The sequence below is a fragment of the Canis lupus genome, chromosome 21 (assembly GCF_011100685.1).
Source record: "Canis lupus familiaris isolate Mischka breed German Shepherd chromosome 21, alternate assembly UU_Cfam_GSD_1.0, whole genome shotgun sequence".
NCBI classification, from domain to species: Eukaryota; Metazoa; Chordata; class Mammalia; order Carnivora; family Canidae; genus Canis; species Canis lupus.
In genome coordinates, this window is record NC_049242.1 from 5,344,816 (window position 1) to 5,372,786 (window position 27,971).

Here is a 27,971-nt window from a genome sequence, read left to right on the forward strand (position 1 = left end):
CTACCCAAGTGTGAGGGCCTCCAGAAGGTGACCTTTAAAGCAGCAGTGGTTTTTTTTCTTCCTCTTTCCCTTGTTTTGAAGACTCTAAGTCTATTTTTCGGACTGAAGGAAATAAAAGTCAAAAGTTACTTAAAACAAATCTTTGAGAATCTTTTTTCTAGTGGTCTTGTTTTTTTTTTTTTGTTGTTGTTTGTTTGTTTGTTTGTTTTTGTTTTTTTTTTTAGTCTAATGAAATGAGTCCAGGTTGAAGCAGAAGACCTGGCTGCGCAGAGACCACTGCTCTGCCCTGACCTCAAACTGGCTTAGCCTAAACCAAATTGATGCTGTGTCCTTTGCTAAGTTTGGAACAAAGGTCAGTTTGAGATCTTTTGAGTTCAGGTGTCTGGGGGACATCTGAAGGGAGGAACATTAGCATTTGGACGAATGGAACCTAGCGTCCAAAAAAAAATCTCAGCTGGCATTGTAGATTGAAGTTAGGTGAAGTCATAGATAAGGTATAAGATATCAGGAAGTGAGTAAAGCGAGATACAGACAAACCTCTGAGGAACAATAAGGTTGAGAAAAGGGAATTAAAGGTCAAATGAAAAAGAATGGTCAGGATCCCTGGGTGGCGCAGTGGTTTGGCGCCTGCCTTTGGCCCAAGGCGCGATCCTGGAGACCCGGGATCGAATCCCACGTTGGGCTCCCAGTGCATGGAGCCTGCTTCTCCCTCTGCCTGTGTCTCTGCCTCTCTCTCTCTCTGTGACTATCATAAATAAATAAAAATTTTAAAAAAATCATCTTTAAAAAAAAAAAAAGAAAAAGAATGGTCAAGAGGGAAGAGTTTAATAGGACAGTGTGCCTTCAGAAGCAGACAAGTATAGGTAGTGTCAAATGTAGTTGAGAGATAAAAATAAAGACTGAGAAATGTTCATTTTCTTTAATAATGAGGTCATTGGGAAGAACATGGGTTCCTTGGAAGGGTTGGGTTAGATGGCAAAGCCAGATTGCAGAATGTCATGGAATTACTGGGAGCTAAAAAATTGGAGACAATGACCATTATTGTTTGGTTGTGAAAGAGGTGGGGGTGAGGAGGCTCATGGTAGTAGCTAGGGGGATGTATTTATATTTAGCATATGACAACGTGTGTGTGTGTGTATGTGTGTTTGTATCTTATTTGGGTTGTCAATCCATTATACATTGTATTTCTCTATCTTTACATTCTTGGAATCTAGTGTCGTGTTCAGTAACAGTTGTTGATCATGATTTTAATCTATTTAATAAGTCTTTTTCAACAAGATACTTTATCACCATCATTTCCAAATTCTCTAAACATTAAATCTACATCAGAGCTTGATTTTATCCGGGTTTGAACTAAGGCCCCTGGGCATGGCTAGATGGAAAGAACATGGGCTGTGCAGTTCCCTAACTATAATTCATATCTAGATTCTAACTTGTTAGCTGAGTGATCTTGACCAAGTTAATTGTCCCTTCTGGCTCGTTTCTCCTCATTTAGGAAATGAGGATAATAACACCTACCCTTTATAGGGCTGTTGTGGAATACATTGAGAAAACGTGTCAGGTGTTTTTATGGTACTGTACATGAAGGTAGGCACTTAGGAAATGCTGTGTAGAAAAATAGCAACTTCACATGTTGTACATGCCAATACCACAATTTTTATAATTTGATTTAAAGTTGCATCTGTGATATAATGTTATAACTTTAAATTAAAAGCAAGCATGCTCAATTGAAATTTGAGTTAAAAAATAGCCTTTGAATAAAACATGTTTCTTTTCTTGCTCCCTCCTCCCGTTTCCAATCCAGGTCCTGAGGGAATCTAACAAATTAGCAGAAATGGAAGAACCACCCTTGCTTCCAGGAGAAAATATTAAAGACATGGGTCTGTAATGGTATTTTTTGTTGAATTTCTTTCTCCTTTCTGAGTGCACAGATTATTAGTACTCTTGATGTATAGAGACCAGGTTCACTGTCCAAGATACCACCTGTCTGGCCGCGTTCATTGCTGCCAATCTTCCCAACATTTGGTGTGTCCTCTGAGCCTAGATCTACCACACCTATTGGTTATGTTTGTAATTGGACTTTAGGGAAACATGCAAATTCAAATATATTATGCTTCTTCCCTGGATTGCTTTACATTCATTCAAAGTAGGTGGCTTTTTTTTTAAACGCTGAATTTTCTTTTCTTTCCTTTTTTTTTTTTTTTAATTTATTTATTCATGAGAGACACAGAGAGAGAGGCAGAGACATAGGCAGAGGGAGAAGCAGGCTCCATGCATGGAGCCTGATGTGGGACTCGATCCCGGAACTCCAGGATCACGCCCTGAGCTGAAGGCAGATGCTCAACCACTGAGCCACCCAGGCGTCCCTTTGCTGAATTTTCAAAAGAATATTTCATTGTTTTGAATGACTGAAGACTTTTTTTTTTTGAATGACTGGTTTGCCTAGATAAAACATTAAATTGTTTCTTTGTACAAGTGATTTTTCTTAAAATACATTCTTTTTGTTTCCCTTACTTTTTTCTACTCTGAATAAACTCGTGTCAATTTTTGGATGAAAATATTTCATCTCCATTGCAAAGCAAGCTGTTTGCATGTAAGTGTTTTTCTTTTGCAGCCTAAAGAACTAAGCATTAACTTATTGTATGGACTGGCAACAGACATTTAAGATATATTTTTTTTGTCTTCATGCTTTTACTTTGTTAAATCTGTGTGGTAGTCTACAAAATACCATAGCTTTGGAGGAATAAACTATTAGGAGAATAAAGTAAAGGGTTTCTTAACCAAAAAAAACCATCTTTTATTTTACTATCAATTTATAATGTGTGGTAGAAGAGGAGCCAGCGAGGGAAGTTGAGGAATGAAGAGAGTGTGGTACTGTGTGAACTAGAGCAAGCCAGACTGTATATTTATTTTTGTCCAGGTAGGTCCTTTACTTCTCTACTTCTGTATCTTGGATTCAGTTCTTCCTGTGCATTGAGTGACATCTCACCATTTTTGCCTATCTAAAGGTTACCTGCCATTGGGGCATAACTCACATGCCTATGTTCCTCAGACTTTTTAGGATCCTACACCTGGATGGACTTCCCTTTCATTGTATTACTTAGAGTATGTTTTTGTGCCTCTTTTTCTGTACAGATTCTATGCTCTCGTCTATTACATTTGTATAAATTTTATGTCCTTATAGATATGTATTTTCAAGGTCACTTTAGCCTATCTCACAGAAAATATGGCTTCTTCCCGTGAACTCAGTGAAAATTTGAGAGGGTTAGTAAATCTAAGCTCTTTTGGTACCACTAGGCAGTACCAGTATTGCAGAATTTAGAGGAATACCTAATATATTAAATATTCTGATTCAAAATTGATGGTATGTAAAAATGATATTTAACATAAAGCATAAGGCTAGAATGACCTAGAATATGTTAATTCCTGTAGAAAAGACATTCGATGTTTAGTTGGTCTAATGTCAATCTGCAGTTTAGTTTTTTAAGTTAGTGTTCGGAACATCACAGCATGCTTTTAAGGAAGTAACAGTCTCAGAGTATCGTGGCCTGGACATATCAGGAGAAGAGAGAGCCCCAGAGTCCAGTGTTTCAACCTTTAACACAGGAGTCAGATGGTGCTATGTTAAGCGGCTTGGCTTTGCATGGTGTGATGGAAAGAGACTTGAATTTGTCATCAGAGCAACTGCATTCAAGTCTTAATCTTAGCAGTTCCTGGTTATGAAATATTAGGCTATTTGTTATGCTTCTCTGAGCCCAGGTATTCTCATTTAAAATTTGTAGGTATAATTATAGGTCTTATATACAAGGTTTGGTATATTGAGGTTAAAGGAAGTACTCAAGGTGAAAAATACTTCATAAACTTCGAAGTGCTAGGCCATCAGAGCTGGTGGTTACTATTATCATTTGCTCTAGTATGGTTTCCGGTCAGAATGTCTCATCTGCCTGATGCAAACCCTGCTAAGCATAGACTCTCTCTTGCAGCTGCCAGCCTGAGGAGGAAGGGTAAAGGGGACAAAACAGAGCAGAGCCTAATGATTGATGATAACAGTAACAGAGATAAAACCCTTATGTATGTATAGTACTTTCAATTTTGGAAGTACTTTGATGAATATTATCAAAGGGTAAGGTGTAACAAAAACATGGGACTAACAGGGACATTTCTTGTAGTAGCATATAGAATAATGAGGTTGATTTTCTTGTGTGAGTAAGAAAACTGGCTCTGGAAAGAATCCAGAAGTGTTTTAGTAACATTTAATAAAACTTCTCTACTTGAGGTGAAAATTTATGAGAGCGAGAAAATGTATGCAAGGCAGGTTTGTGTATCTTTCCATAATAATGGGTTTATTTAATTTAATTTTATTTATATTAATAATTAATTAATTAATTAATTCATGAGAGATACAGAGAGAGAGAAAGAGGCAGAGACACAGGCAGAGGGAGAAACAGGCTCCATGCAGGGAGCCTGACATGGGACTCGATCCTGGGTCTCCAGGATCACGCCCTGGGCTGAAGGAGGCGCTAAACTGCTGAGCCACCAGGGCTGCCCGGGTTTATGTAATTTTAAAGACGTCCCTCTAAATGAAACATGCATTGGAAACAATTCAAAAAAATGTAGCTCATTCTTGAACATTCCTGAGGGAAGATTTTGAAGGTTAGAAATGTTTGTTATAAGATCAGTCTCATTTTAGCTTGCCTACAAAGTGTTCAGTCCTTTGAAGTGGTGAGTAAAAAGCAAGGTCAGGAAGTTGTAATAACTTATTAAATGTATTTTATATCCCTGGAAAGTTCTTAGCAATTTGTTCCTCCTAGTAGTGCCTTCCTCTCTGGAGTGATGAAGATACTTCTTTATTTATTCGTTTGCTGCTGTAATGACATACCAGGGATTTATGAATATCTTAAGGTGTAAAAAAGTTTGGAGTGGGCATTATGAACTCTACCATATTAAATATTATTTTGAGCTAGTGGTAGCTGAGTTATCTTGCTTAATGAATGTTTAAAAAGCATTATGCTGTGTAGATTCATCAATTCTCATTTAATAGAACAATGTTCATAGTTATTTGTCTACAAGGTTCGACATCAGTTGCTTGGTCAGGAATATAATATTCTCTTATTTTACTATTATCTTTCTAAGAAATTATAGTTTCATATACATTGCATTTCTCTGACAGTATTTTCCCTGTTAGTATAATCAAGTCAGGAGTTTCTGGTATCATATATTACAGATATATTTTTAGAGGCATGTTGACAAATCAGACTGAGCAGAAGACAACCAGCAGATTGGTGAGGTGATCTAGAAACTGTGATGACTGGTGACTGTGGCTTGAGACATTTGCAGTTATTAACCACTTTACTACTACCCTTCTACCACTACTCCAGCTTCCACAAGTGTTTTATCCAGCAGGGGTAGTGGCTAGCCTTGTCTCCTGTCTGAGGGTAGGGGCTATCTCTGCCTCTTTAGTCCTTGCCAAGTTTCTGCATGGTCACAAGCCTAGATTTGGCTTCTGAGTTCTGTTGGGACACTGATTCTGTGATATTTGAGCATAGGTTAGAACAGCAGTCAGGATTTTAGTATATTTCACTTGTGAAGAGATGAAAGTGCAGTTTTTAATAGTGCATGATATATACTAAAATGTGGACTCTTTGTTTTTGCAGCCAAAGATGTAACTTATATATGTCCATTCACTGGTGCTGTACGAGGAACTCTGACTGTCACCAATTACAGGTTATATTTTAAAAGCATGGAGCGGGTAAGACTTGTTGAATTAGATTTTTATATGTACATCTGTGTGTTGTTCGCAGTTTTGTTCATTTTTGCTCATTTTTAATTCAGGCATTTCTAATTAAGATAATTGTACAGAATCAATTGCTCAGTTTTAATAGTTTATTTCTTTCCTTCCTTTAGGATCCCCCATTTGTCCTGGATGCCTCTCTTGGTGTAATAAGTAGAGTAGAAAAAATTGGCGGTGCTTCTAGTCGAGGTGAAAATTCTTATGGACTGGAGACTGTGTGTAAGGTAAATGTTATATTTATGTGATTTTATTTGTTTTGAAAAGCTTTCTATTAAATAGAGCCTATAGGTAGAAACTGGTTTCCAAACTGTCAAATACATTTCATACTGAAATATCATTCTAGAAGACTTAACATTTAGGAGTAATAAAAGGTGATCTGTTATGAATTAGGCTTGAATTCTTTTGGACCTTGTACAAGGTACTTTGACATTGATTATTTCATGCTGAGCCTCAAAAAATCTGAAGTAGGCATGATAGACATTATTACCTTTAATTTACAAATTGGAAGCAGGGCTGAGCAGTGAAGGCATAGGACTTCATAGTGGAAGAACTGGCTCTCATATATTCATCATCACCTGTCTTTTCTATTTATAGTTCTCATAATTTTTCTGCTTCCTAAACAATGGTGTAGAAAATGTGACATTACATACCTTTCCTATTTTCTTATCTAACTCATATTCTTTTTTTCCTCATGATCAGCTCCATTTTATTTTCCTCCCTGTATTTATTATTGCCATGAATATTCTCTAACTCAGAGAATTTACCTGTTGTAAAATTTTAATTCCAATGTAGTTAATATACAGTGTTGTATTAGTTTCGGGTGGACAATATAGTGATTAAATAGTTCCATTTGTTACTCAGTTTTCATCAAGATAAATGTACTCTTAGTCCCCATCACCTATTTCCTTCATCTCCCACCCATTTCCCCTCTGGTAACCATCGATTTTCTATAGTTAAGAGTCTGTTTCCTGGTTCGTCTCTCTTTTTTTCTTTTGTTCATTTGTTTCTTAAATTGCATAGGAGTGAAATCATATGGTGTTTGTCTTTCTCTGACTGGCTTATTTTGCTTAACATTATACTACTACTACTAATTATTATTATATTCTACTAATAGTAATAATATAGTAATATAGTTAGAGATAACTACATCCTTGACATTGCAAATGGTAAGAGTTCATTCTTTTTACATTTGAGTAATATACCGTTTTATGTGTGTGTATGTGTGTGTGTGTGTGTGTGTGTGTGTATATATTTTTTTGCTTCATCTTCTTTATCCATTCATCCACTGATGGACACTTGGACTGCTTCCATAGTTTGGCTATTGCAAATAATGCTGCAATAAACATAGGGAAGCATGTATCCATTCAAATTAGTGTATTTGTATTCTTAGTGTAAATACCCAGTAATGTGATTACTGGATTGTAGGATAGTTCTATTTTTAATTTTTCGAGTAACCTCCATACTGTTTTCCACAGTGTTTGTGCCATTTTGAATTCCCATCAAGGGTGCAGGAGGGTTCCTTTTTCTCCACATCCTCACCAACACTTGTTGTTTCTTGAGTTTTTGATTTTAGCCATTCTGACAGGTGTGAGGAGATATCCCATTGGTGTTCTAATTTGATGATGTCTAACTCATATTCCTTAAATGTATTGATACTTGAAGGAAACCTAAATTTTTCATCATTCTTTTCAGTCATAGCTATTTCATACCTGGAGTCACCTCAGTAGGTCACTGTTCTCATTATGGCCTAATTAACACCCATGCACATTTTAATTCTAGTAATTCATAAGTTACTTTCTTATGATAATATTAGAAGTTTTGTGAATCTAGTAATAAAGGTAATGACTTTGTAATAGTTATTTTTATGCCTTTCTGTTATAGTCAGAAGGGCTCTTAAGAGTATTAGTAGCTGTCAACCATGTGTCGAGCACATTGTCTCCTGATCACTTTTCTGTAATCTAAGAGTAAATAGAGCATAGAATATAAGAGGACACGAGAGAGGGAGACTTTTAAATCTTGGTCATGTTAAATATAATTTCTTCCTTGAAACAAGACCATTATCAACAAACCCAAACATTTGTAGGGCCCCTGCTTTGGTACTTCTAGATAACTATAATTAATGAAGTAATTATGGATATATCTACTAGTTGTTTAAAGATATATACTGAGGGAAAAAATAAGGTATTACCTTTGGTTTCTGCCCATGTTTGTTTTAAAGTATGATAAGGCTAGCGTCCTAGTTTTGGATCAAATTTGTAATAAAATGCCCTACTTGTTCATGTACTACAGGTGCATTAGAGTACAGTGTCTCTGTATTCACTTTTACAGAATAGGATATAATAAAGCTATTTTGAATTCTGCCTTAGATTAAAACACTTAGATAAAATGAGTAGTCGTGAAATTATTCTTAATCCCCGTGTTTTCCTTTTTTTTTTTCCCCCGTGTTTTCCTTAGCATATACATATGCTAGGAGATGTTTGACGAACTTAGACGTGGAGAGTAATTCTGTCAGTCTAGTAGCAAGAGTCTTATGAAGAGCCAATGAAAATGAGCCCTGGGAAGGGATGTGAAGTAGGAAAGTTAGGACCGGGCATGATGGAAGCAAAGACACTTTGGAAATAAAACACGAGCTAATCAGGTTTTTAATAGGGAAATTCATGACAGAAAATGGGCTTTCATAGGGAAAGGACATACACTGAGTTGTGTATCAGTGATGATAGTGAGCTTCAGATTTAATATCTCTCTTTTTTTTTTTTTTTTTTTTTAGATTTAATATCTCTTATCTCTAGTGCATGCATCAGATGGTGTCTCCTTTCCTGGTCTATCCTGAGTACATAAGCAGAAATAAAATTTCTGTGCTCTGAATTTTGCCTTGTATTAGAGGGTTTTGTGTGTGTTTTTTTTCTCTTTCAATAAGGCATTGTGATTTCCCTGCTTCCAGGAACTGCTGTCTTATTTTTGTATTTCACATTCACATACCTTAACATTTTACAAGATAGTTCCAAGCTACCCTCTGTGTTCATTAAATAAAAGGTGAACAGTTATAGATGTCTTGGAACCTAAATCTTTTCTAGGATATTCGGAATTTACGGTTTGCTCATAAACCTGAGGGGCGAACAAGAAGATCCATCTTTGAGAATCTAATGAAATATGCATTTCCTGTCTCTAATAACCTGGTAAGATGTTTTTTATCTTTGAAAAATGTGTATCTTAATTTTTGGTGCGGTGTAAAGAAACTTATCTAGGCTACCTAGAATCTACATTTGCGATCCTACTTTGCTATTAAACCTGTTGTATAAGTTAGGTGTAATCTAATCCCTTGGAACAGGTGTTTTTTTGTTGTTGTTGTTTTGTTTTGTTTTGTTTTGTTTTGTTTGTTTGTTTTAGTATGAAATGAGAAGCCTGGGCTGGCTGATTGGTGAGGTCTGTTCCTGCCTGTGGACATTCTATAATCATATGATTTTTCTCTCCAGGGTGTTCCCATGATGAAAAGCTATCTGTGGTCTTCATTAGGAGTTGAAATCTCCTTTTTAATTAGGAGCTGAGAGTTAGGTCTAGCAATTTTAGGAAGAAAGAGTGGGCAAATACTTAGCTGAATTCCTGCTATCTGCTAGTGATGGGGTGTTAGGCCCCCTCATCAACATTGTATAATCTAACTTCCACATTAGCCCTGTGGTAATAAATATTATTTACCCTTATTTTATAAGTTTTTTTTTTAATTTTTTATTTATTTATGATAGTCACACAGAGAGAGAGAGAGAGGCAGAGAGAGGAGCAGGCTCCATGCACCGGGAGCCCGATGTGGGATTTGATCCCGGGTCTCCAGGATCGTGCCCTGGGCCAAAGACAGGCGCTAAACCGCTGTGCCACCCAGGGATCCCTATTTACCCTTATTTTAGAGTTGAAACCAGCAATGAACTCAAGGGCACAGCTAGTAGAGAGTAAAATTTGGAATCTGTACTGATCTTTTGATTCTTGTTTGAATGTTTTCCATTATAGTTTCTGTCATTCTGTCTACATAAATGATAAATTAGATTTTCTTTTGGTACACTGCATGCCACAAAAAATATTTTTATTCAGTATGTTTTAGAAAATATAGCATAAACTTCAGCTGTTTAACTGCTGACATCTGTGATATAAAACTATTTTTTATTGGAAGATGTCTTTTATTATGTAAAGCCTTTCATTATTTAGAAGTAAACCTGAACAGCTGATATGTAAAGAAACTATGATGGTATGTTAGCATTTGTACATCTTGGTGGTGGGCTTCTGTGCTTTTCTATGTGTTTGAAAATATGAAAAAACAAGACATACTCAAAATTATAAAATAAGAGGTAAAAGAGCAATATAAAAAAGGACACCGATACAAAAAGTCCTTGCAGATAAGTAAATGAAAACTTTGGGTGTGATAAGGATACATTTCTGATTCATTACCTCCTGAAATGTCTCTTTGTAGCTGTTAATTCTGTTTACTGCTTTGTAGCCTCTTTTTGCTTTTGAATACAAAGAAATATTCCCTGAAAATGGGTGGAAGCTGTATGACTCTCTTCTAGAGTATAGAAGACAGGTATGTACTTTTGTTCTTTCAGTTTTAATATTCTGTATCATTTTCATTACAACAAAAAATGGTGGAAGTAAACAGCCTTATGTAGTTTTGTGGGTTTTGTTGTTTTTTTAATGAAGGCTAATTCTGATTTCTTGTCTGCCTTTCAGTTTCTTTAAATTGTTTTGATACAATACTAGTGATCTTTTATGAATCTTTACTCATCTAAGAGCTAACAAGTGAACCAGCTTATTAAAAAATGTTTAATAATGGTAAGAATTAAATGGTAAATACATTTTCATATTCTTATAAGCCATTCAACATTATTCACTCACACTTTTCTCTTTTGGATATCCTATAATTCTGAAAAAATTTCTTAGTAGTTCTGCTTATAATTTAGCTCCCCATGAAATTTTGAAAGTTTTAGATCTTCATAGAGGACACACTTATACATAAAATATTAACAGATAAAATCTGATAGTATATAAAAGAAATAATGCATCATGACTAAGGTGGTTGGTTTACTATGAGAAAACCTATCAGTGTAGTTCACCACAGTAAGAGATAAAAGCAGAATTCATTCTGGAAATCTGTGTGACAGTCTGTCATCCTCCCTATTTTCTCTTAGTACACTACTTCCCAGAGCCCTTTTCTGAATATTTAAATTCTACCTAAAATATCTTTAACTTTTGACATGTCCACTCTGCTTTCTTGAGAATTTAAGTTCAGACACTTTGATTGTTTCTTTGGTAATCATTAGATTTGAGATCCAGATTATTCTAGAATTCAAATAGAAAATAAACTGTGGTTTTTGTATTTAGATTTCAAACATTGCTTTTGAATTATGAAGTTTCTAATTTATTTAAGTTTGTTTCACAAAGCAAGGAAGAGTAAAAACCACCACTAGGGAACTACAGATATCCAAATGGCTTGAAACAGAGTTTGTTGCTCAATAGCATGTGGTCAGTAAAATGGAAAAAAAAAATTTTTTAAAAGATTTTTATTTATTTATTCATGAGAGACAGAGAGAGACACAGAGACATAGGCAGAGGGAGATGCAGGCTCCATGCAGGAAACACGATGTGAGACTTGATCCCCGAACGCCAGGATCACTCCTTGAGCCCAAGGTAGATGTTCAACTGCTGAGCCACCGAGGTGTCCCAAACAGAAAATTTCTTATTCACTTGCAAAGCCATCAGCTTGGCAAAGTATGAAGCAGATTCTACACAGTAAAAGGATCAACTAAAAATCAAGCGTCTACAAGTAATATTGAGAGATTTTTGCTAATTCAAAAAGCCAATGTCAGAATTAGGTGAGAAAGCAATCAGAAAATCTAACAAATGTCCTTAGAATTGTCAAAATGAGAAATAGTTTCTGGGGGTCTCGGCAAAAATTGCCATCTGTTCTAGTAGCATCCAACATAGAACTCTGGAAAGCAGATGAAATATCCATGTCCACATAAAAGAAATAAGTCACTGTGAAAAAGAGAAAATAAAGAGTAAATAAACAACTATAATCCTATAGAAAGAGAATTACAAGATTAGGAAATGTGGCTTTCAGAATAGAGCATTGAACTCTATGTTAAATGATATAGATGTTTTATGATCTTTGACTTTCTCAACGAACTTTCGACTTCTTTTCTGCAGAGCTCTTTGTCTCTGAGGTAACTAAAATGGCATATTGTGTAGAGAACACTGTATTTCTTGTGGTTAGATGATTCAGGTTCTAGGGTTGATTTTGATGTATACTAACATTACAGGAGAAAATGAAGATAATATTTTAATATAAACCTTAAGACTAAAGATAAAGCGTCAGACTGTTTCTTTTTTTCTTTTCAATAAAAAAATTACAAGTGGTAATACTTGCACTTTGTATAAAATTTAGAAGTACAAAAGGGTATATGGAAAGGTAGGTTTCCCTTCCAGGACAGCCTTGTCCCTCACTATTCCAGTACCTCTACTCTTAGAAAATAATGTTGCTGGTTGCCTATGTATTCTTTCAGAGATTTTATGCCTTTTTCATTTAATGTATTTTGGAGGATACATACCATCTCAGAACATACAGATGGGCCTCTTCTTTTTTTTCTTTAAAGTTGATGTGTAATTCACATACCATAAAATGTACCACTTTAATGTGTAGTCCACTGGCTTTTAACATACGTACAAAGTTCTGCAACTATTACCACAGTCGAATTCCATAGCATTTAGAAGACCAAGAGACCGAGTTTGCATGCTATCTCTACTCTCACTCTTAAATAAATGTTCTTGAATGAGCCATTTTTGTCATAGTGCTTTTATTTTTTACTTGGTCATAAGGATTGCTTTATAGGAATGTTTGAAGGATTAGTAATATATAGGAAGGTATTTTATTAACCAAGGAAATCTATCCAAATGATCATTATTGTTTTTATTACTTTGTAAAGCTCTAAAAACAGAAATCATGACTGGTTAGCTTCATAGTGTGCAGCCATTAAAACATGAAAGGAAAGCCACATACATTAATTCTATAGACCTATACATTATAGTGCTGATCATACAATTTTTAATGGGCAAAATTATTAATAACTATTTAAATTTGTTATGTAAGAGGATGTTTCTTTAACTCGATGCATATAGTGATTATACAGAGGACTCTTGAAATTGGTGGATAAGATCAAGGAAAATCATCAAGTTGCTAAAAGAGTAAAAATCAGTATTAAGAAAGTGAACATGGTCTTCTGCAGAAATATTTAATCATAAGGTAAATGTGTTGCTTAACAAATTTGGGAAACATTCAAGTCCAGTCAAGGAAAACAGAATTTATCCTCAGAACTATAGTATAAATAACTAAGGAAGGCTATAAGCCAGTTATTTTGGTTGTAACTTGACTCTGACAAATGGATACGTTAACTGAAAGGCAGTGATTTGCAAGAAGAGTGTAAAAATGTATGCTGAATATCAGTAGTTGTCAGTAAGTCTTTAGTACGTCTACAAAAAGTGCATGCTGATTAGTCAACTCTACTTTTCAGTTTGGAAGGCAGTTCATTTAGGGGCAATAGATGTGTTACCTTATCTACAAATAGGAAGATAATAGCCATTAATGTAATTTAAGTCCGTGCTTCTACCCTCACTCTGCCAGTTTCCTGAAGAATGTGACACAATCCCTCCAGTAATAATAGTTCTCCCAAGGAATGATTTTTTAAGGATATGAGAAGGGCTTGAGAGATGGGAGTACATACGTGGGTTGGGGTAATGTATCAGGTTCTCAGGTGATCCAACCATCTTAGCTCTGACTCCATGTTTTCTAAGAAAACTTGAGAAACTAATTTTGCTTCTTATAAAGGCTTCCTTGGGGCAGCCTGGGTGGCTCAGTGGTTTAGTGCCGCTTTCAGCCCAGGGTGTGATCCTGGAGACCTAGGATCGAGTCCCACGTTTGGCTCCCTGCATGGAGCCTGTTTCTCTCTCTGCCTATGTCTGTGCCTCTCTCTCTCTGTGTCTCTCATGAATAAATAAATAAAAAATCTTTAAAAAAAAAAAAAAGGCTTCCTTGTGGTTCATTGATTTATTCATTTATTCCTTCCTTCCTTTGCTCATCCGTCCATCCAATTTATGTAGCACTACATATATTAGTGACTAAATCTATGAAACAGGAAGACACAATCCTGACTTCCCAAGAGCATATATTTAGTGGAGGATTCAAAGAAGTAAACTGATAATTTTGGTGAATACAATGACTGATAAAGCAGGTACTCCAGTGAGAGAATATGAAGCCCTTTGGGAACTGAAAGTATTGGTATAGGCTTGACTAGAGTCTTGGGTGGCAAGAGATCAGACTGGAGAACGCTGGAGTGTGAAGGGCTTTGCTAAGTCCCATAAAGGAATTATTGAGAAATAATTGACATACATCACTGTGTAAATTTAAGGTATAAAACATGATGGTTTGATTTACATATATTGTGAAAAGATTACCAGAATAGGTTCAGCTACCATCCATCTTCCATTTAGCTAGAATAAAAAGAAAAGAAAGAAAAAAGGAAAAAATTATCTCCTTATGAGAACGCGTAGAATTTACTCTCAACAACTTTCCTATATCATACAGCATTGTTAGCTTTGTCATCATGTTGTACATTACATCCCTAATATTTATTTCTCTTATGATGGAAGCTTGTGCCTTTTTACCACCTGACCCCTTCCCTTCAATTTCCTTTCCCAACCACAAATCTGTTCTTTCTATCCTTTTCTGAGTTTCTTTTTTTTTTTTTTTCTGTAATAGTCCACATGTAAGTGAGATCGTATAGTATAGTCTTTCTCTGTGTGGCTTATTCCACCTAGCGTAATGTCCTCAAGGTCCTTCCATGTTGCTGTAAGTGATAAGATTTTCTTGCATCTCTTTTCATGGTTGACTAATATTTCATTGTATAAGAATACCACAGCTTCTTTATCCATTCATCCACAAGTGGACATTTGGTTTGCATCCATGTCTTGGCTATAATAAACAATGCTGCTATGAATATGGGTTGTGCGGTTATCTTTTTGAGTCGCTCTTTTCATTTCCCTTGTATATATCCACAGAAGTGGAATTGCTGGATCATATTGTGGTTCTGTGTTTGATTTTTTGAGCTTCCTCCATACTGTTTTCAATAGTGACTGAAAGTTTACAATCCCACCAACAGGGTTTCCTTTCTCCACATCCACACTAGCATTTGTCATCTCTCCCCCCACCCCCCTGCCCCGCTCTTATTCCTAATGGTGGCCATTCTGACAGGTATGAGGTGATCTCATTGTGGTTTTAATTTGCATTTACCTAATAACTATATTGAGAATCTTTTCATGTGTCTGTTGGCCTCTTATATTTTCCTTTTTTTTTTTTAAGATTTTATTTATTCATGAGAGATACAGAGAGAGAGAGAGTGAGTCAGAGACACGGGCAGAGGGAGAAGCAGGCTCCATGAAGGGAGCCCAATGTAGCCTCGATCCTGGAACTCCGGGATCATGCCCTGGGCTGGTGGCAGATGCCAAACCACTGAGCCACCCAGGGATCCTCTTATATTTTCTTTTTTGAAGAAATGTTCATTCAGGTCCTTCGACTGTTAAAATTTTTTTTTTATTTGAGTATAGTTAAGATACAGTGTTACATTAGTATCAAGTGACTTGGTTTTTGCTGTTGTGTTGCATAAGTTCTTTATGTATTTTGGATATTAACCATTTATACACAGTTTGCAAGTATTTTTCATTCTGTAGGTTGTCTTTTCACTTTGTTGATGATTTCTTTTGCTGTTCAGAAACTTTTTAATTTGATGTAGTACCAAGTGTTTCTTATTTGTTTCTTGTGCTTTTGGTGTCTTATTCAAAAAATTTATTGCTAAGATCCATGTCAAGGAACTCCATTCCTGTATTTTCTTCTAGGGCTTTCATGGTTTCAGGTATTTTCTTCTGGGTATTTCATGGTTTTAGGACAAATGCATTTCAGTCCTTAATTCCCCGCCCCCCCCCTTTTTTTTTTCTTTTTAAAGAGAGGGAGGAGAGATTGGAAGCACAGAAAGGGAATCTTAAGCAGTCTCCATGCCCAGTGCAGAGTGTGATGCAGGACTCAATCTCACAACCCTGAAATAATGACATGAGCTTAACCAACTGAGCCACCCAGATACCCCCAATCTTTAATACATTTTGAGTTAATTTTTGTGAACGGTGTGATACATGGGGTCCAATTTCATTCTTTACATACGAATATCCAATTACCCAGCACTGTTTATTGAAGAGATTGTCTTTTCCCCATTGAGATTTTTGCTCACTTGTCAAAGGTTAGTTGACCATCTATGTGTGAGTTTATTTCTAGCTTCTTGATTCTGTTGTTAGGGTATTTATCTGTTTTAATGTGAGTACCATATTGTTTTGATCACTATGGCTTTATAGTATAGCTTGAAATCAGAAAGTATAAAAGCTCTGGCTTTATTGTTCTTTCTCAGGATTTCTTTGACTATTTGGGTTTTTTGTTGTTGTTGTTCCATATAAATTTTAGGAGTATTTTTTCTGCTTCTGTAATAAATGCCATTGGGATCTTGATAGGGCTTATATTGACTCTATAGATTGCTTTTGGTAATATTGACATTTTAACAATATTAATTCTTCCAATTATTGAACATGGGATACCTTTCCATTTATTTGCATCATTGTCCAATTTCTTTTTTCCATGTCCTGTAGTTTTCAGAGTTGAGATCTTTTATCTCCTTCAGTTAAATTTATTCCAAAGTATTTTATTGTTTTTTTAAAGGTTTTATTCATTTATTTGAAAGAGAGAGAAAGAGAGAGAGAGAGAGAGAGAGAGAGAGATAGTGAGAAAAAGCACAAGTAGGCCCCCCACTAAGCAGAGAGTCTGACATGGGGCTTGATCTCAGGACCCTGGGAACATGACCTGAGCCGAAGGCAGATGCTTAACTAACTGAGCCACCCAGGTGCCCCATATTTTGTTTTTGATGTTATCATAAATGGGATTGATTTCTTTGTTGTTTTTATTAGTAGATTCATTCTTAGTGCTACTGATTTTTGTGTGTTAATTTTTGTATCTTGCATCTTCACTGAATTCATTGATTAGATCTAACAGTTTTGAGTTAAGTCTAGGATTTTCTACATATAAAACTATTTTGTCTCAAATAAACATAGTTTTACTTCTTCCTTTCTAACTCTAATACCTTTTTTCCCCTTGTTGGGACTTCTGTTGAATGAGAATGGTGAAAATGGGCACCCTTGTCTTGTTCCTGATCTTAGAGGAAGAGCTTTTATTTACTTATTTTATTTATTTTTTATTTTTTTGAGGAAGAGCTTTTAACCTTTTACCATTGAGAATGATTTTAGCTGTGGGCTTGTCAAATACAGCCTTTATTATGTTGAGATATGTTCCTTCTTTACCTGATTTAAGAATTTTTATCATGAATGGATGTTGAATTCTGTCAGATGCTTTTCCTGTGTATTTTGAGATGATTGCATGATTCTTTCTACTAATGTGATGTATCATATTGATTAATTTGCCTATCTTGAAATATCCTTGCATCTCAGGGATCAGTTCCACTTGATCATCGTATATGATCCATTTAATGTGCTGCTGAATTTTGTTTGCTAGTATTTTATTGAGAATTTTTACATTTATATTCATCAAGGATATTGATATGTAGTTTTCTAGTAGTATCCTTTTTCTGGTTTTGGTATCAGGATAATGCTAGCTTCATAAAATGAGTTTGATTGTTCCCTCTTGTTCAGTTTTTTGGAAGAGCTTGAGAAGGGTTGGTGTTAGATCTTCTTTAATAAAATTCACCAGTGACACATCTGGTCTTGGGTTTTTCTCTGTTGAGAGATTTTTGATTACTGATTCAATCTCCTTACTAGTAAGCCGTCTATTCAGAGTACCTGTTTCTTTTTTATTTAGTCTCGGTAAGTTGTCTTAGAATGTTTCCATTTCTTCTAGGTTGTCCAGTTTGTTGGGAATTAGTTGTTCATAGTAAACTCTTACAGTAATTTGAATTACTGTGTTATCAGTTGGAATGTCTCCTTTTTCATTTATAATTTTGTTGATTTAGGCCCTTTCTCTTTTTCCCTTCGTTAGTCTGCCTAAGAGTTTACAATTTTATTTTTCTTTTCAGGGAACCAACTCTTAGCTTCTTGTGTTCTCTGGTTGGGTCCCTTAGTCAGACAGGCTGAGAGCTATATTCAGCAGTAAGCTTGGCAGTGAGTTAGATTCCCTTCCTGAGTGTGGCAGGAGAAACAGTTCTAAAGCCAGTAAAGCTCTTTGTTATGTTAACCTAAGTTGATCTAGATCCCAAGTTCCCTGACCAAACAGGACCACTAGTTTTGTTCTGCAGATTCTTAGCTATCTACCCACTTCTTGGCTTGAGTATCATTGGACTACACTGCTACCCTGAGTTGTTGCCAGCCCTTTCTGGTCACATGGGCTAGAAGACACTCTCCACAGCTGCTCGGTCTGTGTTTTAGCCTTCTTGCCTTGGTAGGAGGGGGAGGGGCCTCTCTAGCTACTCTGTTTCCCAAACAGTTTCAGTGGTTGGGAAGGGCCAAGAGCTACCCTGCTTGGGAATGCAGCTCTCCCAGTACTGGCTTTGCTCTGGGAACAATCAGCTCTTCTCTCCCGTCTCCCTGCTTGACTGCTGCTGGTCCACACTCCTTCCAGTTTTTGCCAGTCCTTTTGGTCAAATGGGGTGGGAAGACACTTTGCAGTGTGTGGGGCTATGATGTAACTTCTGGTCTAGAGGTGGGCAAACTGGAGTTTAGGGCTGGCAAAACTCCTTGTTTGAGGGTCCAAATTAGGGAGTTCTACACCTTGCTGAGTTCCCTGGTCAGAGTGTGCATGCTCCTGACTACTCTGCAGATGAACAAAACCACCGATTTGGGTTACTCCTTTGGCACAGCATATGTGAAAGCAGTTTGTCACGATCCATGTGCTGGTTGTTGGAAGCCCTTTCCCACTTCTCCATCACAGTCAGAGATTCCCAGGGGATAAGCCCCACAGATTTCCCTGCAGTCCCTGAGGTACAGACTCAAAGTAGAGGCACCCACAGTGCTGGGGGATGGTGCTGGTTGTTTCCCCTGGGTTCTCCTTCCTGCTGGAGGAGCCAGAGGCTCAGGGGAGACCTCTCTGTGTGGTGCTGGGCTGGGCTAGGCTGGCCTAGGGGGAGGGATAGTGAGGTCAACATATAGCCTCTTGTCTTACCTTCTAATGCAGTGTCTCTGGGTCTCTGAAGTGCCGAAGTACTTCAGTCCCATGTTCTAGGATCCTCTCAGTGATGTCTTGTCCTTAAATAGTTGTTAGTTCTTATGATGGAGAGTGAAGTCAGGAACACCTATGTTGCCATCTTGGTGACATCACTCCTGTTCATGGAGGAATTATACTTTATGTGAAAAGGAATAGGTAACCACTGACAATTTTTAGATAGAGGAATGACATGATAACTTAGGTGATTATTGGAGAGGCAGCATGGAAAATGGATTGCAGAGGGACAGGAGAGGAGTGACAATGGCCTGAATTAGGGAAGTTGTAATGAGGATTGAAAATAGCAAAGTTTTCTTTTGGTACTTTTAGAAGAAAAAATTAGAAATTGTTCGATTGGATGTAGGGGGTTAAGGAAGAGGGATGAGTTAAAGATGGTATCTAAGGTTTTTGCTAAAGTTCCACTTCTATAAACTTGCCAGTTCACTGTACTTTTTTGTTCTATCATGGAAATATATGTTTAAGCTTCTAATTAAGTCTTTCTTTTATTTCTAAAAAGTAAGTAAGGATCTTACCTGAACAATTGTCTAGTATATAAAGAAGTTGAGGAAGGCAAGAAGGAGGGGCTGACGTGTATCTTAAGAAGTAGGTTGGGACTAAGCTAATTAAATAGAGTGTAAATAGAGTGTAAGACACCAATGAAGAAACAGACCATGGCTAGAGATACATGGAAACTTTCTTGATGAGGGACATCTGGGTGGCTCATTTGTTGAGCATCTGCCTTTGGCTCAGGGCATAATCCCAGGGTCCTGGGATTGAGTCCCACAGGGGGCTCCCTGCAGGGAGCCTGCTTCTCCCTCTGCCTTTGTCTCTGCCTCTCTCTCGTTGTGTCTCTTATGAATAAATAAATAAAATCTAAAAAAATAGAAAAACTCTCTAGATGGTATTTACCATATGATTCCTGGGAGAGAATTTTCTCTCCTTTCTTAATGTTAATTAATGTCTTCTTGGGTGTTTGTTGATTACTTGAGAAAGACCTCTTTAAAGGAGAGTACATTCTGCCCTTTGATTTCATTTTTTTAAAATGAAATTTAAAAAATTCACTCTTTTCATTTTTTTTCTTTATTAGAGATAGAAAGAGCGCGCGTGCGCGCACAAGTAGTCGCTTGGAGCAGCAGGCAGAGGCAGAAGGGAGAGGAAGCAGGGTGCCCGACTTGGGGCTCTATCCCAGAACCCTGGGGTCATGACCTGAGCTGAAGGCAGACAGAAGCTTAACTGACTGAGCCAAACAGGCACCCCTGTCCTTTGATTTCAGATTTTAGAACAATTTCATGAACCAGTATAGTGTTTATATTTATAAAATATTAATTTTTTCAGGAACAATGTACTTTTAAATAAAAGGATAGATCTGGAATGTATGTGGAATTCTCTATTACCTCTTTCATTTTTTCATCTATCAAATGAAGTTAGCAAAACCTGAATATAATAATATGTGCATGTGTGAGTGTAAAGAGGCTGCTGGTATGTACCAGTGCATAATGTTTCTTGCTTGATAAATGTTTTTTTTTAATTATAATTGCTATAATAAATGCTTAATAAATGTTTTTTAAAACTATAATTTGGTTTCTTTAAAAATTCTTTTTCTGTTTGATTGTAAGGGGCCATAAAAGTTTAAATATATATATTTTCTTAATTCCAATTAATTTAATGGCTCTATTTTCTGTAGAATGAAAGATGGAGAATTTTTAAGTATCTTACTCTAACTTAGGTAACCCCTTATGTGAAATAGTAGACTGGTTATAGTAAATATTGAAGGACCAAATGAGAGCTTAATAATTGATATGTTTTTAAGAAGTTTTTAAAAAGTATTTCTTGCCTCTTGGTTTTGCCTTCTGTTACTCCCTTGCTTTTCTAATATGTGTCAGATTAGCAGCATTACATTAGTACTATAATTTAGGAGAGAAAACTTCACTTTAGGTCTGTACGTGATAAATACATATATAATGTTCTGGTGGTTGTTGGTACCTGCTTCCTGAAATTTCTTTCTGTAGACAAATAGCAGAAAAGTCAATCATCCAGTCAACCTGAATGAGACTGTTTTGTTTTTGTTTTTAAGACAAGGAACATTTACAGTCTTACTGTGTCCTTGCTTCCTATTGGATATGTTTCACACAGACCCGGTGACCTATCAGTATTTAATGATTTGAGAAATCTTTCAATGTATAATTGGCTGCCAAAATGAACACAGATCCCTACATTAGAATATCTCATCCTAAAAGCCCAGTCATTACAGGTAGATAGTAATTATTCCAACAACTTAAAAAATGGACAGTGGAGATAAAAGAAGTTAAATAGGATGGCTTTTATTTCAATATCTTTTAATATTTTAGGTAGTAATTTGTCTTACGTTCTATTTCACATGTAGGGAATTCCCAATGAAAGCTGGAGGATAACAAAGATAAATGAACGTTATGAGCTTTGTGATACATATCCTGCCCTCTTGGTTGTGCCAGCAAATATTCCTGATGAAGAATTAAAGAGAGTGGCATCCTTCAGATCGAGGGGCCGCATCCCAGTAAGTATGAAGCTTTGATGAGACTTTGCAAATTTTTTTTTTTTTTAGATTCTTTTTTTTTTTTTAGATTCTATTTATTCATGAGAGACAGAGAGAGGCAGAGACACAGGCAGAGGGAAAAGCAGGCTCCCTGTATGGAGCCTGAAGCAGGACTCGATCCCAGGACCCAGGATTACCACCTGAACCAAAGGCACATGCTCAGCCACTGGGCCACCCAGGTGCCCTAGTAAATGTTTTTGTACTCTACATAATGCTGAGGTTAATGAATGGGAGAATGGATGCAGGATAAAAATAGCTATAACATGTCTTTTATGGAGATTTTAGAGAATGAGTTATTTAGTAAAATTAAAATGAGGAAAGACTTAAAGAAGTTTCTGGAGAGTCTGACAAGGATATTAAAGAACTGCACAGAATTGTGATTCTTGAAAACAAAGTTGGCTCTTTATTGTTTACTATTTCTTTTTTTTTATTATATACTCTTTAATCAGGGCAGCAGATGCTCTTTTCCTTTAAGTCCTGGAAAGAAGAAGACTTTATGAATTTATGATGAATCACTATGTTTTAGAAAGATCAGTTCAAATAATTTTATGTACAAAGTTATACATTCTGAAGTCTTTATAGTTGGACTGGTTGCCACTTTAATAATAAACCTTTAAGGGGTTTGCTTAACTCCCTTTTAATGTATTTTTACTCTAGAGACAACACTTCCAAATAATCATGACTTCCATAAATCAATACCTGCTTAAAGGATTAGAGCAGATTTTCCATATGCCAGAATTGGCTTGAAAGAAAGGTGATGATTTTTATAGCAGTCTTGTACAGCCTTTGTGGTTAGACTTTGGAACCAGTTAGAAAGAATTTTATAGAGTGATGTTTTTGAGAAGAATTATAAATAGAGAAATATATAAAGAGCATGTCACTGTTTTCTTCCCCACTAAGGTTTTATCCTGGATTCATCCTGAAAGTCAAGCCACTATCACTCGGTGTAGCCAGCCCATGGTAGGAGTGAGTGGAAAGCGAAGCAAAGAGGATGAAAAATACCTTCAAGCTATCATGGACTCCAATGCCCAGTCTCATAAAATCTTTATATTTGATGCCCGGCCAAGTGTCAATGCTGTTGCCAATAAGGTGAGATTATCTTTCAGTAAATAAGATTACAGTTACAGTTTCATGAATCAGGTGAGTTTGATGGGAGCTACATTGTGTCGTAGAAAGATTTCAGGCTCTCCAGTGACAAACATGTAGATTCTAATCCTGGCTCTCTTATTTGATGTAATGACTTTGAGTTGTTTAGTCTCTTTCTCTCTCTCTCTCTTTTTTTAAAGATTTATTTGTTGATTTGAGAGACAGAGCAAGAGCACGAGTGTGCGCTAGTACAGGGAGGGACAGAGAGAGAATCTGGAGACTCCCCACTGAGTGTGAAGCCTGACACAGGATTTGATCTCAATGACTGACCCTGAGATCATGACCTGAGCCAAAATCAAGAGTCAGATGCTTAACTGACTGAGCCATCCAGGTGCTCCTAGTCAGTTAATCTTGTAATTTTTTGTTTACTTTTTGTTGAAGTACAGTTGAAATACATTAGTTACAGGTTTGCAACATAATGTTTCAGTATTTGTGTAGATTGTGAAATCACCACGTGAAGTCTGTTTACTATCCGTCAGCATACAAATTTCCAACATTCTCTTCTTCTAATGAAAACTTAAGATTTACCTTCTCAGCAGCTTTTAAATTTGCAATAGCAGTATTATTGACTATAGTCCCCATGTTGTATGTTACATTCTCATGACATCTATTTTATAACTCAAAATTTGTGCTTCCTTATCTCCATCGATTTTGCTTCCTGACAAACTCTCCACTCTATAACCACCAGTCTGTTCTCTGTATCTATTATTTGTTTGTTCATTTATTTTGTTTTTTAGATTCCACATATAAGTGAAATGATACAATGGTTGTCTTTTTCTGTCTGACTTCTTTCACTTAGTATGATTCTCTTGAGGTCCATTTATATTGTAAAAAATGGCAAGGTTTCATTTCTTTTTATGGCTTAGTGGTATTCTGGTGTGTGTGTGTGTGTGTGTGTGTGTGTGTGTGTGTGTGTACACCACATTTTCTTTATACATTCATCCACTGATGGACATACAGGTTCTTTCCATATCTTGGCTATTGTAAACAATGCTGCAGTGAACATATATTACACAGATCTTTTTGAATTAGTGTTTTTGTTTTCTTTCAATAAATACCCAGAAGTGGAATTGGTGGATTGCATAGTGATTCTACTTTTAAGTTTTTGAGAAACCTTCATACTGTTTTCCATCATGTTTATTTTTTTTTGATAATGGTCATTTTAACAAGTATGAGGTTATATCTCATTATGGTTATAATTTGCATTTCCTGGTGAGTAGTGATGTTGAGCATCTTTTCATTTGCCTGTTGGCTGTCTTTTGTCTTTTTTGAAAAAATGTCTATTTAAATCCTCTGCCTATTTTTCAGTTGGATTTGTTGTTGTTATTGAGTTGTATGAGCTTATATATTTTGGATTAACTCCTTACCTGATATGTGATTTGCAAATATATTCTCCCATTCACTAGTGAGAAGCTCCCTTTGCTACGCAGAAACCTTTTAGTTTAATGTAGTCCTGTTTGCTTTTGTTGCATTGCTTCTGGAGTAGGAGCCAAAAAGAGATCACTAAGACCAATGTCATTCAGCTTATTGCCTTGTTTTCTTTTAAGAAATATATGATTTCTGGTCTTACATTCAAGTCTTTAATAATTTCAAATTGATTTTTGTCTATGGTGTAAGTTAGTAGTTCAGTTTCATTCTTTGCATGTGGCTGTCCAGTTTTCTCAGCAACAGTTACTGAAGAGACTGTCCTTCCCTGTTGTATATTCTTGCCTCCTTTGTTATATATTAATTGACATGAGGTTTATTTCTGACCTCTCTGTTCTATTCTATTGTTTTATGTATCTGTTTTCATGCCAATACCATACTGTTTTGATTTTTATAGCTTTGTAGTATAGCTTAAAGATTTTATTTTATTTATCCATGAGAGACACAGGGAGAGGCAGAGACACAGGCAGAAGGAGAAGCAGGCTCCCTAAAGGGAGCGCAGTGTAGGACTCGATACCAGGACTGGGATCATGCCCTGAGCTGAAGACAGATGCTGAATCACTGAGCCACCGTGACGTCCCTCTAGTATAGTTTAAAATCAGCATGATGCCTCTAGCTTTGTTTTTCTTTCTCAGGATAATGGGATATTTTGTGGTTCCATACAAATTTTAAGATTGTTCTATTTCTGTGAAAAATGCATTGAATTTAGTAGATAGGGATGGCATTGAATCTGTAGATTGCTTTGGGAAATATGATATTTTTCAAATTAATTTTTCCAGTCCATGAGCATATAGTATCTTTCCATTTATTTGTGTCTTCTTCAGTTTCTTTTGTCAGTATCTTATAGTTTACAGTGTAAAGATTTTTCACTTTTTTTTTTTAAATTTTTATTTATTTATGATAGTCACATACAGAGAGAGAGAGAGAGAGAGAGAGAGGGGCAGAGACACAGGCAGAGGGAGAAGCAGGCCCCATGCACCGGGAGCCCGATGTGGGATTTGATCCCGGGTCTCCAGGATCGCGCCTTGGGCCAAAGGCAGGCGCCAAACCTCTGCGCCACCCAGGGATCCCCAATTTTTCACCTTTTTAGTTAAATTTAGTTCTAAGTGTTTTATTTTTTTTGATGCAGTTGTAAAGGGGATTGTTTTCTTAATTCTCTCATAGTTCATTGTTAATGTATAGACATGTAATAGATTTTATATATTGATTTTATACCCCACAGCATTACTGAATTCATTTATTAGTTCTGATAATTTTTTGGGTAGAGTCTTTAGAGTTTTCTCTATATAAAATTATGCCCACAGAAAGTTACAGTTTTACTTATTCCTTTCTATTTTGGATGCCTTTTATTTCTTTTTCTGCCTAATTGCTCTGGTTAGGACTTCCAATACTAGGTTGCATAAAAGTGGTGAGTTTGCGTATCCTTGTCTTGTTTCTGATCTTAAAGGAGAAGCTTTCAGCTTTTCACCATTGAGTACGACAGTTGTGGGCTTATCATACGTGGCCTTTATTATGTTGAGTGTTTTCTGAAAGTTTTTTTTTTTAAGATTTTATTTATTCACGAGAGACACAGAGAGTGAGGCAGGAGGCAGAGACATAGGCAGAGGGAGAAGCAGGCTTCCTGTGGTGAGCCCGATGTGGGACTCCATCCCGGGACTCTTGATTCATGCCCTAAGCTGAAAGCAGACACTCACTGAGACTTTGGGTATTCCAAGGGGAAGGACCTTAGTCATCTCCCAGTTTTAGGCTGATTGGGAGCTAGACTTTCAGCAGCTTTTAAGGTATGCAAATATACCCAGTCCTCAGGGACTGCAACTATAGACCTTGCTTGTCATCTTAGTGACAGTTGCACAATTTGAGGCTTCAGACAAGTAGATGGGCTTTTCCTCTGGAGGTACAGGTAAGCTATAGCAGGGCAGAGTGAGCTTATAGATGGATAGTATCCCTCAGCTTATGTTTCCTGAGAGTGTTTCCATAGTCTCTAGATGTGTTATCAATCTGAAGCTTGTCCCTCAGGCTAAAGCTCTAGATCTAGTAGGTGGTTGGGCCATTTTCAGAGGAAGACTGAAGATGTATTTCAGTCTCCTGAATGTATAATGGCTAGAGGGTGGTAGCCTGTCAAGAGCTATGTCTCTAATTGTCTCGGACTCATAGGGCCCAGAAATACAATCCCCTTGGGCCACTAGAGACAGGCACTCAGAGGGTGTCCCCTACGTGGGCTATGTGCACCAACTGGCATTGATGGGGTCACGGTGAAGTGCCATGTGGCAATGGATTATTTAACCTTTTTATTATTTTTTATCTTATTTTTATTTTATTTTTATTTATTTATTTTTTATTGGAGTTCAGTTTGCCAACATATAGCATAACACCCAGTCACCCCCACCCCCACCCCCACCTCCCTTTCTACCACCCCTTGTTCGTTTCCCAGAGTTAGGATTCTCTCATGTTCTGTCTCCTTTTCTGATATTTCCCACTCATTTTTCTCCTTTCCCCCTTATTCCCTTTCACTATTTTTTATATTCCCCAAATGAATGAGACCATATAATGTTTGTCCTTCTCCGATTGACTTATTTCACTCAACATAATACCCTCCAGTTCCATCCACATTGAAGCAAATAGTAGGTATTCATCCTTTCTAATGGCTGAGGAATATTCCGTTGTATACATAGACCACATCTTTATCCACTCACCTTTCGATGGACACCGAGGCTCCTTCCACAGTTTGGCTATTGCGGACATTGCTGCTATAAACATCGGGGTGCAGGTGTCCTGGCGTTTCATTGCATCTGAATCTTTGGGGTAAATCCCCAAACAGTGCAATTGCTGGGTCGTAGGGCAGGTCTATTTTTAACTTTTTGAGGAACCTGCACACAGTTTTCCAGAGTGGCTGCACCAGTTCACATTCCCACCAACAGTGCAAGAGGGTTCCTCTTTCTCCACATCCTCTCCAATATTTGTTGTTTCCTGTCTTGTTAATTTTCCCCATTCTCCCTGGTGTGAGGTGGTATCTCATTGTGGTTTTGATTTGTATTTCCCTGATGGCAAGTGATGCCGAGCATTTTCTCACGTGCGTGTTGGCCATGTCTGTCTTCCTCTGTGAGATTTCTGTTCATGTCTTTTGCCCATTTAACCTTTTTAGACCTTAATTTGCTCTTTTGTAAAATGAGAATAATAATACCTAACAGGATTGTTTTAGGGCAAAACTCATCTAATAAAAACTAGTGCATAATCCTGTGCCCACACACATAATAAATGTTCAGCAATTATCTTCTCCTTTCTCCAAATTTGACCGCCGACTGAGCTTCTGTGGTTGCGGAACGGGAGAGCAGTGTTCCCAGAGACTGGTGGTGCCCTCTGCTGACTGCCCTCCACCTGTGCAAGTTTTTCAACCTGAACTTGAAGTTAGCTGGAGCAATAGTCTTGGTTTCTTCTGTAGAATAAATATTTACATTGTGGAAATAGAAATTTTTGTCCAATTGACAAAATCTACCATAGGAGAAGGAGAGAGGAGACATATAATTTAGCTTTAGTAAGTTACCTCTTAAAAAATTTTTTTACCCCCAAGAAGCAATGGATCTGTATTATAGAATTACCTAATGCTGATAAGTGAAAAGAAGAACATTTTAAAACAGTAAATCCTGTAACACCATTAAACTTTGGTTGTACTTCCAGACCTATGAATATATGCATACACACATATATTTAAAACAGTGGGATAATAATTGTGACTTCCTTTTTAAAACATGACACTATATCTT

The 27,971-nt window shown here is 36.7% G+C and overlaps 1 protein-coding gene across 8 annotated transcripts in view; it reads left to right on the forward strand.

Moving 5' to 3' along the window:
* The window catches only part of MTMR2 (myotubularin related protein 2), a 121,711-nt gene that overhangs the window by 71,295 nt on the left and 22,445 nt on the right, over window positions 1-27,971 (forward strand). For 7 of the 8 annotated variants that reach the window (XM_038568230.1, XM_038568229.1, XM_038568233.1 and 4 more), the window contains 7 exons: window positions 1,805-1,880; window positions 5,655-5,749; window positions 5,905-6,015; window positions 8,866-8,967; window positions 10,275-10,358; window positions 21,451-21,600; window positions 22,540-22,728. In XM_038568230.1, coding sequence (XP_038424158.1) covers window positions 1,805-1,880; window positions 5,655-5,749; window positions 5,905-6,015; window positions 8,866-8,967; window positions 10,275-10,358; window positions 21,451-21,600; window positions 22,540-22,728 — 807 coding nt within the window. Of the gene's footprint in view, window positions 1-224; window positions 353-1,804; window positions 1,881-5,654; window positions 5,750-5,904; window positions 6,016-8,865; window positions 8,968-10,274; window positions 10,359-21,450; window positions 21,601-22,539; window positions 22,729-27,971 lie in introns of all 8 variants that reach the window. The other variant, XM_038568234.1, reaches the window with a different exon arrangement.